Source organism: Chelonoidis abingdonii, chromosome 1 (assembly GCF_003597395.2).
Source record: "Chelonoidis abingdonii isolate Lonesome George chromosome 1, CheloAbing_2.0, whole genome shotgun sequence".
NCBI lineage: Eukaryota > Metazoa > Chordata > Testudines > Testudinidae > Chelonoidis > Chelonoidis abingdonii.
Window position 1 is genome coordinate 309,810,992 of NC_133769.1, and position 13,520 is coordinate 309,824,511.

At 38.8% G+C, this 13,520-nt stretch overlaps 1 protein-coding gene across 1 annotated transcript in view; it reads left to right on the forward strand.

The window, feature by feature from the left end:
* Window positions 1-13,520, forward strand: part of DGKH (diacylglycerol kinase eta) — a 276,676-nt gene that overhangs the window by 217,566 nt on the left and 45,590 nt on the right. The window contains 6 exon segments of the mRNA XM_075061569.1: window positions 381-657; window positions 2,522-2,650; window positions 10,118-10,252; window positions 12,022-12,139; window positions 12,920-13,030; window positions 13,192-13,288. Coding sequence (XP_074917670.1) covers window positions 381-657; window positions 2,522-2,650; window positions 10,118-10,252; window positions 12,022-12,139; window positions 12,920-13,030; window positions 13,192-13,288 — 867 coding nt within the window.

Sequence of the window (13,520 nt, forward strand, 5' to 3'; positions counted from 1 at the left end):
AAAGTAACCAGCTGAAGGAGGGGGACAATAGTACATATAGTGGGCCAGGTTGAAATCACAGACCCATGATCTAGAGTGGGTAAGGAAATTAAGAGTCTGATTTGAGAGAAAATAATTACATTGCAGAAAAAAGAATATTTGCTCTGTTGACTGTGTTATTGTACAATGATGCCTTTCTATTTCAGTCTCTGATATTTTTTCTTCACTGTATGCTTAAGCAAAATATAAAACTATTCAAGTAGTGTTTGATGAAGAATACAAAAAATATCCTGCATCAGACAAATTATTACCCCGGTTTAGATTTTAGACAAGCTGGTAGTTAACTTTTGAATTGACAAGTGATTTTTTTTTCTTTTTGTTTGTATTTGTAACTTTGTTAGTGTTCAGAATTAAATGAGAAGCTAGACCTGTTGCTCCAGGCTCTTCACACCGAAGCTCAGGCTACTCCCATCCTACCACGGCTCACTCCCCCCATTGTAGAGGAAGAAGTTGAGGAGTTTTCAAGTGAAGAATCCTTGTCTGAAAGCAAGGAACAGTTAACAGAGAACATTGCAAAGTCTTCTACTCAGAAAATCTTCAAACCAAGAGAACAGTTAATGCTGCGGGCAAACAGTTTAAAGAAGGCAGTGAGGCAAATCATTGAACAGGCAGAAAAAGGTGCACATCAACAAGGGTTTGCTTGTTAACCGTAGAGTGTCCCTGTTTCTGCTAGCATAAAGTTCTGTTGTTAATAATTGATTCCCATATTCTTACATAAATTCAGGAGATAATAGCTTATAACAATCTGGCAAGACATGCCATGTGTTAGAATACTGCCTATCCTATATATATCTGTCTGTATCTTTATACCATATTCAATCCTGGGCTATCTGCTGGACAAGATGGAGTCTTTAACATGACATTTGTTTGCTGCCAAAGGGAGTAGCTAGTGGAGATGTACTCAACAATGTATGAAATCCCTACCACAGGGGTCAGCAACCTCTGGCACGCAGCTTGCCAGGGTAAGCACCCTGGCGGGCTGGGCCAGTTTGTTTACCTGCCGCGTCAGCAGGTTCGGCCAATCGCGGCTCCCACTGGCTGTGGTTCACAGTCCCAGGCCAATGGGAGCGACAGGAAGCCATGGCCATCACATACCTCGCCCGTGCCGCTTCCCGTAGCCCCCATTGGCCTGGGACAGCGAACTCCTGCCAGTGGAAACCGCGATCAGCCAAACCTGCTGGCGCAGCAGGTAAACAAACTGGCCCAGCCCGCCAGGGTGCTTACCTTGGTGAGCTCTGTGCCTGAGGTTGCCGACACCTGCCCTACCAAGTACCACTTTCTTTGCTCCTTTTGTCATGTTGGTCTGAATTCCTGAGACGATTACAAGCACACATGCTTTGGGTTTTGTTTTTTAAATTTTTTTTCTTAATCTTGCACTAAAATGACTTTTTACATTTCCAGTTACTGGATTTATTTTCTTATAGAAAAGTCTTATGGTGTAATTTAGCTTAAAGGAATATTTTTCTTTAAGAATGAAGAAATTCAATGCCAAAATTGGGTGAAAGTAGCAATAAGATTGCATAGTTGATCACCAGGAGTCAGGGACCTACTTCTCCAGGTGCTACATGTGTGCAGCTTCCATAGGTATCAGATGGAGTAGCTTGCATGCAGTGGCTGGGAAATCAGGCTCCATAGTGCTTTCAACAGTAGTGTTAATTTACCTGTGTTGCACATATATTCTGTGTTCCTATTTTTCTGATTAAATGTGTAGCTTCATATTTTATATATCAGCAAATGTTTACTACAAAATGGATAGGACGTGACAGTGTCCGAGTGTTCTCTTCAGGTTCCTCATAGCATAGATAGGCTACATTTTAGAAATATAATTCAGAGTTTCATTTATTCAAAAGTAAAACAGAAAACGTTTGTTTTCAAAATTAGTCAGTTTTACAAAAATGTTCTTGTAGCTATGCACCTGCTTTGCACTGAGTCTCACAATTACTGTGGTATTTGTGAATCCAGGTGGCACATAACTAGCCTTAAGTGTGCTCAGACACTATACCTGATTGCATGCACAAATTAAGCATACAGTTATGTGCCTGTAATTTTGAAAATTAGACCCAAAATATATTCTTGGAAAATACAGTGATATTAGAAAATTTGACCCAACTATATAGCATTTAACTGGGCTAGATGGGATTTCTGATGTAATATGTTTTGTTTACTTTTGTAACTCTTCTCCTTCAGAAAGAAAAGTACTGAAAATTATTAGCAGGAAGCTTTGCCAAACTGTCACAGAGTTCCATTTTTAAAGTATTGTTATCGATATGGTGGTGAATCACCTCTCAGTTTAATTATTCCATTGTCACTGACAGAGGATTGCTAAACTGCTCTTGAACTGATTAGGCAGAACAGTCCTTTTCTTAATATCTGTATGTCCTAAATTAGTGCTACAGTAGTAGGATGTTAATTTTCTACAGAAGCTTTACATATGCATATTTTCTCTGAAGAAATTTTAACTATTTTTCCTCCCGCTATGCAGTTGTGGATGAACAGAATGCTCATACTGAAGAACAAGTGAACCAGTCCCCCACAGAATATAGTAAGGAATTGGATGAATCCAAAGAAGAAGAAAAAGAGGAAGATACAAAGGAATACGAATCTCAGACAAGTAAGTTAATACAGAGTAAAATTCTTTAAAACTCTATAGACTATTACTTTTTTTATGAAGCCAAAGTAGTGGCTTCAGAGTTAAACTGGTTAGACAGTTTCCATTATTAGCCTGATTCTGATGCACATATACACCCTCCACTTTTTTTGGGAAAAAAGACTTCTTGGTCTTTGTCATATATATCTCTTGATAGGAGCTATTTTGAACTTCATCTGCTACCATAGTGACTCTTGAAACAAGTGTGAGGCCTGAAAGTGGGGCTCAGTGCTGTAAGCTTTGACTGTTGTTTTTACAAAGTTTATAACTTCTTTGAGGCATCATATGGTTCTGTTCTGTTGTTTTGACACCTTCCTGAGAAACAGCAGAATGAAGCCTTCCTGGATCTGATATAGGTTGAAAAAATCAGTGCAGGTTTATATGTGACAATTCAAGATAATCTGTTGGAATTCGTGTTCTTAACAGGACAGATTTTAGTTTCAGATGGAACCTGCTGATAGTTTTTAATTCATAGGTAGGAGGCGATTGAGTTTAATATGATGCTAGAACCATAATTGTTAATATCTTGAATTTCTGGCCTTTTTTTTTTTTTTTTTGAACGATAGTATTCTGTTAATGCTAGTTAATGGGTGCAACAATCACAATCCTAACTTAATTTTTTTCTATGTGGGTATCTTTCCAAACCCTTGTTTCCCTATGTGGTATTTGGGCAGATGACATGCTAAGAATCCAGAAGGTGCTCTTTTGACTCTGGGCCATATTCATCTACTTTGATATCCTTACTAGGACATCATAACTATATAACAGAAACCTGATTTTATGTGCTAGAGCTGTATTGTTTTTAATATATTTTAAAGAGGGAACCAAAACTTTACTGAAATTGGCATTAACAGCAATAAGTGTACGCTTACCAGAGAGGCTACGGTTTTGAAGGATTGAATGGGTATGGAGGCTGAACTTGGTCTGTGTAGGTGGTTCCTTTTAAATTAGGGTTAGAGAACAAAGAAGGGCTAATATGGGAAGTATCTGTTCCTGCTGCCTGTGCTGAGCCTCTTTCTGAGTGGATTTCAGGCTCTAAGGCTGGAAATTTTTATGACCATTACATTTAAAGTTTAATTATAATAAAGAATGAAACTTAGAATTTTGTTTTATTTATATTGTTAATTAATTAATTGTTTGTGATTAGGAATTACTTTTAGAATGGGGTTGTACCATGTGCTGAAGCTCCCCATTGCCATACATGAACAGAAATGGGCTGAGTTTAATTATTTGAGGGTGGACAAGCCAAAGAGTCTCTTATGTTAGAAAAGAAATAACATGCTTTCATTTATTTTTCTAAGAAGTCTGATTCATATACAGAAACTTGTGCTGAATTTGTACTTCCACAAATTCTGCTCTTAAAATAATGGAGGGTTGCATATCAGAACCACAGTATTGAAAAATAAATATGTAGACCTTTATTTAAAACAGCATGTGCAGAGTTGAACCTCCTTGTTATTTCAGTTTTCATTGCAAAAAGAGAGGAAGCTTAACCTAACTTTGTGGTAGTTTGCATTTGCTGATTTCATGGCCGATAAACATTTCTGTCAGATAGGAATGGCCAACAATATTAAACTTGTTTGTGCATCAAATAACCATTGCTTCCTAAAGTAATACTAGTATACTTATTAGGAAGTTGTGTCAGTATTCAGACATCTAATGTGTGAAGTGGAGTACATGTTAATATTGTCAATGGGAGATGGGTGTTTCAGGAGAAACCATGAAACATTAATTCAATTACCTACAATGAAACATCAATTTTACTCACAAGGGCTGTGTTAGTTTTTATCAGAGCATGAACAGAAAAACTTCATTTTTATTGCGGCTTGTCCCCATGAGTCTCATCTGTCAAATAAAGAGCAGCTGTTCTGCTGATTTTTCTTTTAATGCTACTGCCTTGCTCCTGAGTACTGAGAAAACGAGTTGTAAGAATAGCACTGTGAATTTTTGAGTAGCATTATGCAGAGTGAAAGATAATTGTGTTTTAAGTATTATTTGTTAATCCTCTGAGATTCTCCCTCAGTTGCTTGATGAAAGTAGTATTTTCCTCACATTAATCACCTTAGTCTAAATTGATAATAAGTTTAATTAGATAAAATTCCATCTATATTTTGGTTAGCTCCCTAACACTTAAGAATGATGTTTTGTCATACACATGAGAATCGTGTTTTTATGTTGATATTATATCCTTCAATATCATCTCCTTACAATTGCTTTAGTTAATTTGTGAATTCTTAGAATTTAAAGCAAGAAGGGACAATTAGATGACCTAGTCTAATATACATTACATTACATTACTGTATATCACAGGCTGTAGATCCTCACCCAGTTACCCCTGTGTGGGGCCCAATAACTTGAATTTGACTCAAGTATTTCTTCTGGAAATGTATTTAGGCTTAATTTTTGAGGATGTGGAGAACCATCACTTAATTGGTATTTTGTTCTAATGCTTAGTCAGCCCTCACTGTTAAAAATTTTGCTTTATTTCTAATCTGAATTTGTCTGGCTTTAATGTCCAGCAATTGGTTCTTGTTATGACTTGCTCTGCTAGATTTGATACCCTTTGCTTACTCCATGTGAAGATACTTACACTCTTTAATAAAGTTATCACTCAGTCTTTGTTTGATGAGCTAAATAGATTTGAGTTCTTTGCATCTCTCACAGTAAGGCATTTTCTCCAGCCCTCAAATAATTTTTGTGGCTCTTTTCTGCACTCTCTTCAGTTTGTCAATATAATAATTCACCCATATGAAATGCAGGACATTTTCACACTGTTCTGTTTGTAATGTGCAAGATTATATTGACTGTTGACTTTTTATAGTATATTTTCTGTGAACTTTTTGAAACCATGATAGTGCAAATGGTGAGAGAAAATGTTCAGATCAGCTGAATTTTCCGTGGTTTTTTTTCTTTTTTGTGTACGTGGAGGTCAGTATGGTTCAGGCCCATCAGAAGATGAAGTACACTTCTACCCCGATATAATGCTATCCTCGGGAGCCAAAAAGTCCTACTGCGTTATAGGTGAAACCGTGTTATGTCGAACTTGCTTTGATCCGCTGGAGTGCACAACCCTGCCCCCCCGGAGCACTGCTTTACCGCATTGTATCCGAATTTATGTTATATCGGTTCACGTTATGTCGGGGTAGAGGTGTAGTTGGGCATGTACAGTAAACTGCGGAAGAGATGACCAAGAGCTATCAAGAGTGTGATCATCTTCTGTCTATGCAGGCACACACAAGTGCTATGCCAAAAGCCAATAGATATTACAAAATTGCTTTTACCAAGATCACTAGTGACCTATTCCTGGCCATGGTTAAGTGCTTCTTTTCCATCCTTTCATCTTTGATCTATCCGTTGTCTTTAACACTGACAGTTTGATGGACTACTCAGCTCCTCTACATAGTGTGACGTCTTACTGACCAGTTCTCCTCCATTCTATTAGCAGTTACTTCTGCTGATCACTTCCGTGAGTTTATGTGGTCTTTGTGAAGGGTCAGCTCTTGACTGGTTTCCTTTACCAAGCCTTTTGACAACAAGAGACAGGACCTCAAAAAGCTTTCTCTCCCTTGTTTAGTTCAGTCTGGTTTTAGAAGAGGAAGGTCAGTACTTGTCTGATTTCCCAGAAACCCAATACCTGGAAGCTGTGGTGCTCCCATATCCTAGTTACTTGATGCCACTCTTGGCAGTCACTGTCACTTATTAGCATAAGGATTTTCTACACAGGAAGTTGTATCAGTATACAGTAAGAATGAATTTAAACTGTTACAGTTATAGTGGTATAGCTCTCCAAGAGGAAACATTTATTCTATAAAAGTGTGCCTTTTTTTTCTTATTTATCTTTATGTTGTTTTAGAAGCAGTTTAAGCTAAAATGGGAAGAGCCACTCTTATTTTGGAATAAAGTGTCTTCATGGGGAGTTGCAGTGGTTTACTTGTGTCTGTACTATTATACCAGTATAACTTCCTGTGCTGACAGGCCTTTAGAGAGAAGGATGGTCAGCATCCTCAGTTATGCAGAGGTTTTCCTGTCCTCAAGAAATGGAGTGAGATTCCATGCTGCACATCTAAGGAGCCTAGTGGGACGTGAGGGACTAAGGTGCCTTTAAGCCATCTCTGTGCTTTTCCAAATCTTGGCTGCTTTGGGGGTCAGAGCAGCCACTAGGACAATTTAGAGAGCCCTGGGAGTTATTTCTAAACATGGGCTAGAACATCACCAATATATTGATGATACACAGCTGAATATCATCTCTTGCCCATAGACCCACTAGATCTGTCTTGGCTTGACAAACTACTTGACAATAGTCAGTTCCATCTGGATGCACTGGAGTTACAGTATTTTCTGTTCTCAACCCTGGGAAGATTGAAGTCTTGCTGGGGTGCTGTGTCATCAGTATGTGGGACCATCCTTTCTCTAGTATTTCCACTTAGTGGGGTCTTGTTTGGGGGTTTTAAAACAGGTAGTCTTTTTTGATCATGCCCATAGAGATTGTGGGTAGCAGAAAGCCAGGCAGGAGGGAACTGGGGAAGGTTTCTAGCTGAAATTCTACAGTCATGTAATGAGTAGCTTTAGAAATACACCTCTACCTTGATATAAGGCTGTCCTCGGGAGCCAAAAAATCTTACCGTGTTATAGGTGAAACCACTTTATATTGAACTTACTTTGATCCACCAGAGTGTCCAGCCCCGAGCACTGCTTTACCACGTTATATCCGAATTCGTGTTATATTGGGTCGCGTTATATTGGGGTAGAGGTGCAATATTTGTGTTAACCAAAAAAGTTTCTTGTTGTGGGGAGGGGGGAAGTAACTCTTTCTGGATACTTCACTACTGCTATATAGCAGCTTTACTCTAAACAAACCATGTTTTGAGTGAGAGTAAGAGACGTTTATTTACTTTCCCAGTTTCTTATTCTGCACCCCAATTTATCCCATTATAACATTACAACAGCAATATGTCCTGGCGGCTGTGGGGCTCCATTATTATAATCCCATTCTGGTATGATTTCCAGCAGTGGGCTTTTGTCACAGCTTACTCATACAGAATGCTGCAGCATGTTTCCTTAGTGATTTAAGAAGCCGTCATTGTAATACTCTCTCTCTGCGTTCTTTATTTATACACTGCCTGCCTGCAATGTTGTGGATGAATTTTAAACCGTCATTGTTAGAGCCTTTAATGTAAATTTCTACTCTGAAAAATGACTATCTAAAATGGCATCTCTTTACTTATCTTTATCCCTTCTCTATGGTATATTGAGTACATCATCTCACTTTAGTGACAATAATACATTTTTACTGCTATTGCTCCTGCAGACAAAACACAGCTGTGAGAGTCTGAGCTGGATTCTCTTTCCAGTTTGTGCATCATTAACAAAATTGTTTACTAAATTCCAATTACCTGGCTAATCAGTGAGACCTTTGTAATTCCATTGACATTAGGAGGTTGCACAAGTGTTACTGAAAGTATAGTCTGAAGACAGTGAGGTTACACTGGTGATGAGTTTAGCTTTCAGATCCCATGTTGACTTTGCGAAGCTAGTAATTAGAAAACACCTTTCCCCATCTCTTCTACTTGTAAGCTGATCATGTTTGGCCTGGGTGTCAGGTAGACACAATAAACATAGACCCCTCCCCCCCCCCAAAACCATTTTATTGAGCTGCTTATCAGAGCAGGACCATACTTTTGACACTGTAGGCCTAGCTAAGTTTGATCTCTCCTTTGAGCCTGCACCTAGAGCTGATGGCATGATCATGTGTTAGGTTTCAGTTCAGGAAAAGACTTTAACTTTTAAGCATGTGCTTCAGACCCATTGAAGTTAATGGACATAAACACATACTTACGTATTTTTGCTTAAATTCTTTCCTGAATCAGGGCCTCATGTTGACAGGTAATCTGTCTTGAACTGTAGTGGGTTCTGTGATGTTTCTTCTTTACATTTGCCACAGCTCCTCCACTCCCTTCCTTTAAACACCAAGTAAAGACTTGCTTTTAGTCCCAAAGTTTTTTAAAAACGGTAAGTACTCTTACCCCTAATAATAGATTACTTGTTACCCCAACTATTAGAATGTTTTCCTTTCTCCTCCATTTTTCTTTAGTTTTATTAAAGCAGTTTTTATTAGATTTGTTTATAATTTGTTATGAAATTATTATATAGCACTCCAAGAACTTTGGATGTGAATTAGTGGCTTTATACATAATTCCTGTTACAGCAAATCTTTTAAACTTTTTTCCTTTTTTTCCTTCTTAATTCTGCAATTTTTTTCAATGTGACATCCTATTACATTTATCAGAAATGAAGTGCAGTATTTAAGGTAATATTAAATTAGTACATGCCCTAATGAACTGAAGTAGAAGTTGGGAACTCCAGAGTTCTTGTTCTATGTGTCTCTGAGGATTTTCATTTGGGCTAATCACTTGAACTTCCTGCATCTGAGTTTCTCCATGAGTAGAATAAATGAAGTAAATACATAAATGGGGATATTTCTGGGTACAGTCCCTGCTTAGGCTGTCCCTTTTGAGATCCTTTTCCAGTTCCCCAATTGCAACCCTTTCAAGGTATGAATGTGCCTCCACTTCTCTTTGGGGTGGATACCCATGATCAAACCACTCTGACTGGATCTCTGGGATAATCTCCCCGCCCCAGTTGCCAATTGGGATATCTAGCAGTCTCCATGGGCGTGGCACCTATCAGAGCTTCCCTTCGGCAGCCTTTAGACAGTAATAATATGCAGTAACAGAGATGTAGTTTTTTTTAAAAAATTGTGATTTATTTGCCAAAGATGCACAGCACTCTAAGAAGTGGATTTAAATAACACACCTGTATGCTGACTGTCTTAACTACACTTGGCGTTCTTTCTCAGCCCCTCAGTAGATATGACTTAGCCGTAGTGTCCTGCATTCTCTTGGGGACCAAGTTACATTGTGCTTTCAGCAGGACCGGACTTTGTGTCAGTCTGTGTCAGCCTGCAGCAGCTGACAACCTTTTCTCCCCACTCTCTTTCTGCAGGGCAGATCTTTTAACAGATAGGTGTCTTTTGATCTCTAGAGTCTCAGCCTTGGCAAAAGAGCTACATCTTCGCAGCTATATTCCTGGTTATTGTGTTTCAACATTTGCTGGGGTGTTTCTTCTCTAGGGCATTATTTCATCTCTCCTGCCTGGTTTCTTTAACAACTCCTTTTGATCTAACTCCATAACAAGTAACCCATCACAAGCAAACACACAGAGAGACACACAATATTCATACAAAAAATACAGATATTTGCCAGTTCTCCAGAGATCTCAAAGTGGGTTAATAGGTTAGATTAATAGCTCATGCTTGTACAATATGTTGAGGCTCTGAATCTTAGATAAGCACATATGCAATTGTGTCTACAATTTGTGTGTGGGTGTATATTTAGTTCTAACTTTCTTATTTCTTCTTCTTTTTTGGCATAGTTAAAGCTGCACCAAAATCTCCAGATAGACATACAAGTCGGGGCGTCCCCTCTCATACTGGCTCTTTCTCTGCCCCACCTGTGGCAGCCAGTAAAGAAAACCTCCCTGTACTTAACACCAGGATAATCTGCCCAGGTAATGATGATTCTGAGCTTCATTAGTCCTTTCAGTATCTTGCTATATGCCACAATTAGTTGTTAAATAATAATACCTTGCACTTACATAGTGTCTTCCACCCAGAGATGTCAAAGACCTTTACAAATATTAGTGAATTAATATACATAACCTCTTTGTGTGGTACCATAGAGAATGTGTGTTAATTGAAAATGCTTCTGGTCACTGTCATGAGCAACAGATATATTACAAAAACATTGCACTTGGTTTGGGGAATGAAGAGCAGAAATGGGAGGGCTGTGTTCATTGTGGAGTCAAAGGAACCTTGCTCCCCTAGTGGATGAAGGCTGTGCTAGCCTAGTAGGAGGCTAAGAGCCAGAATCAGGTAAGAAATGATCTTTTGACTGAATGAAATGCCAAGGGGACATACCTGTCAGTAAAAATATAAATTAAACTGTAAAAAGGTACTTTGCAACAACAGCAGTTAGAAAATCTGTACACATCCCAAAGTAAAAATGTATACCAGAAAGCATTGCTAAACACTGGCTTAATGAACTTTCATTATCTGTATTAACAATATATACCTCTGCCTCGATACAACGCAACCCGATATAACACAAATTCGGATATAACACAGTGCTCCGTGGGTGGGCGGGGCTGCGCACTCCAGTGGATCAAAGCAAGTTCAATATAACACGGTTTCACCTATAATGTGGTAAGATTTTTTTGGCTCCCAAGGACAGCGTTATATCGAGGTAGAGGTGTATATTGAAACTAAGCATGTACTGTTTATAGATTACTTTAACTAAAAACTTTTGAAAGCAGAGGTCTATCTGCATTAATTAAACACAGTTGTGTATGTTACTTTGATATTAGCCAAAATGGGCATGGCAGGGTTGCCAACTTTCCAGTGGGCAAAGCTAATTAGGCTCTGACCGTTCCCATGGTAGAAACAAGAATTGTTTCTTAGCTCATTAGTCAAATTCTCCCTGCCAGCTTCTCGTCTTTTGTCTTTCATATTTATTTTCATTTAACTTGTATTTCTGTGTTCTTATACCTGCCTGTCTCTCTTTCTTTCCTCCCTATCCCATCTGACTTCTGTCTTTCAGTTCTCTAGTCCCCTTGCCCTCATTTTTTCACCCATACTGGTTTGTTCTGTCTGCTCTGTCCTTCTCTCACTTCCCTTCAACCCCTCTCTAGAAGATCAGAATGGTGGCTTTACACGTTTTGCAGAGAAGTTCTCTTGTATAAAAGGGTGGCAAGGGAAGAACTTCCTGTTGAACGTACATTTATCAAGCTGAATTAAGGAGTTAAGCATTTCTCAAACATTCTAAATGAGCTGATAGGCTGCATGAACAATGATCCCACTGAGGAAGCCTGCCCCCCGCCCCCAACTCTCCCCCAAACCACCCCAAAGTAATGAAATAGTTTGGAGACTGGGTGACTGGACTAAGAGATGAAAAATATGGTAACCTTCAGAGGCATTAGGTGAGCCAGTTAATTACTGTGCAACCTGTCACCTCCATAGTTTTGGATTGAAATATGACATTTTTATCCAGTGGTGGACAGTGAACCCCACCACCGAATTCAACTCATTTGTCTTTCTGCTCAAGGGAGGCCAAAACTGGAGGAGAGAGGTAATGTAGGTAAGAACTTAGGTGCGGTAGCAGAGCTGTCTGAGAAAGCGCACTTTCTGTCCATCCTGTGCTTGGCTATAGACAATACTATTCGTCAGAATTGCATGCGTTACATTAACAAATATTGTTTTGTTTCTGTGTTTTCTCCTTCAGGTTTAAGAGCTGGATTAGCTGCCTCTATTGCAGGGAGTTCAATTATCAGCAAAATGTTACTTTCAAACATTGATCCGTTTGGTGCTACCCCATTTATTGACCCTGATCCAGATTCACTGTAAGAAAATCTCCTTGTTTTCTCAAATTGACTATATTAGGGTTCAGTCTCTTTTCCTTAATCATTTCTTTAGGAAATTGTACTTTGTAATTACTAGAATGAATAACGCAAGCCTTGAAGCACAATTTTTATAGATAATAATAATGCTCAATAAATTCAAAGAGCCAGATGGTGTCTTTTAGGCAGAGGCCCTGAGTTAAAGGCAGTGCAGAGTTGCATTGCTACAGCAGGATTACTGGAAGGCATTGTGACTAGTGGAGCTTCTTGATACACACATGAAGCATGTTCTCTGTCCACCTTAAGAGCATGCAACCTCCTCCACCCCGGGCAAGCTCCCCTAGGTAGGGGTGTGGAAGTAAGGCCCTGTCTCTTCTGTTCCTTTTGAGGTGACTTACACTCCATGGTCCCTGTGACTGCTATAGAGTGGAAGGATGCTCCAGTGGTTATGGCACTAGCCTAGAACTTGAGAGATTTGGGTGCAATTTCCTGCTTCATCACAGACTTCCTATGTTCCTCAGTTTTCCATCTGTAAAATAGGGATAATAGCACTTCCCTATCTTCCAGGGGTGTTGTGAGTTTAAATACATTAAAGTTTGTGAGGTGTCCAGGTACTGAGTAATGGGGCCACATAAGTATCTAAGACCAATCAATCAAATGCTTTGCACCCTGCCTCAGTCATGTGCCTGTGCTAGGGCCAGCCGCAATGTAGCTCAAAGCCCTAAAATAATTGTTCAGATAACTTCATAAGTGGATACTTACATATATGTATTCTTTTCACAGGGAAGGATATTCAGAAAAATGTGTCATGAACAACTACTTTGGAATTGGATTAGATGCAAAAATTTCATTAGAATTTAATAATAAACGAGAAGAACACCCTGAAAAGTGCCGGTAATGGAGTTCTTAGTGATAAAGCAGAGGCATTTAATTTTTCTTAATGTTGTTATTCTGTTTGCTTTATTTTATATCCTTAACTTTTGACTCTTTCCACGGCTTTGATACATAACAAATTGCATGCTTCAGTATATGAATTTTTATTTACTTATTTCCAGAAGCCGGACGAAGAACATGATGTGGTATGGGGTGCTTGGTACCAAAGAGTTACTGCAAAGAACCTATAAGAACTTAGAACAAAAAGTTCAGCTTGAGGTAATATTCATTTTATTTGCAGATTTGATGAGCTTTTGCCATTAAAATTTACAGTGCAGAACATGGGGATCGTCTTGAAATATCTCACTTGTTTTGTACCTAACAAGTTAGGTGAAACTATGAAAAGTCTGTCCCTCATAAATGTAATCTGTGAAATGCGGTGGATGAGAAGTTAATCACAATGTGAATGCTTGGACACACAATGAGCATTTTGAAATCTGCAAAACTATGA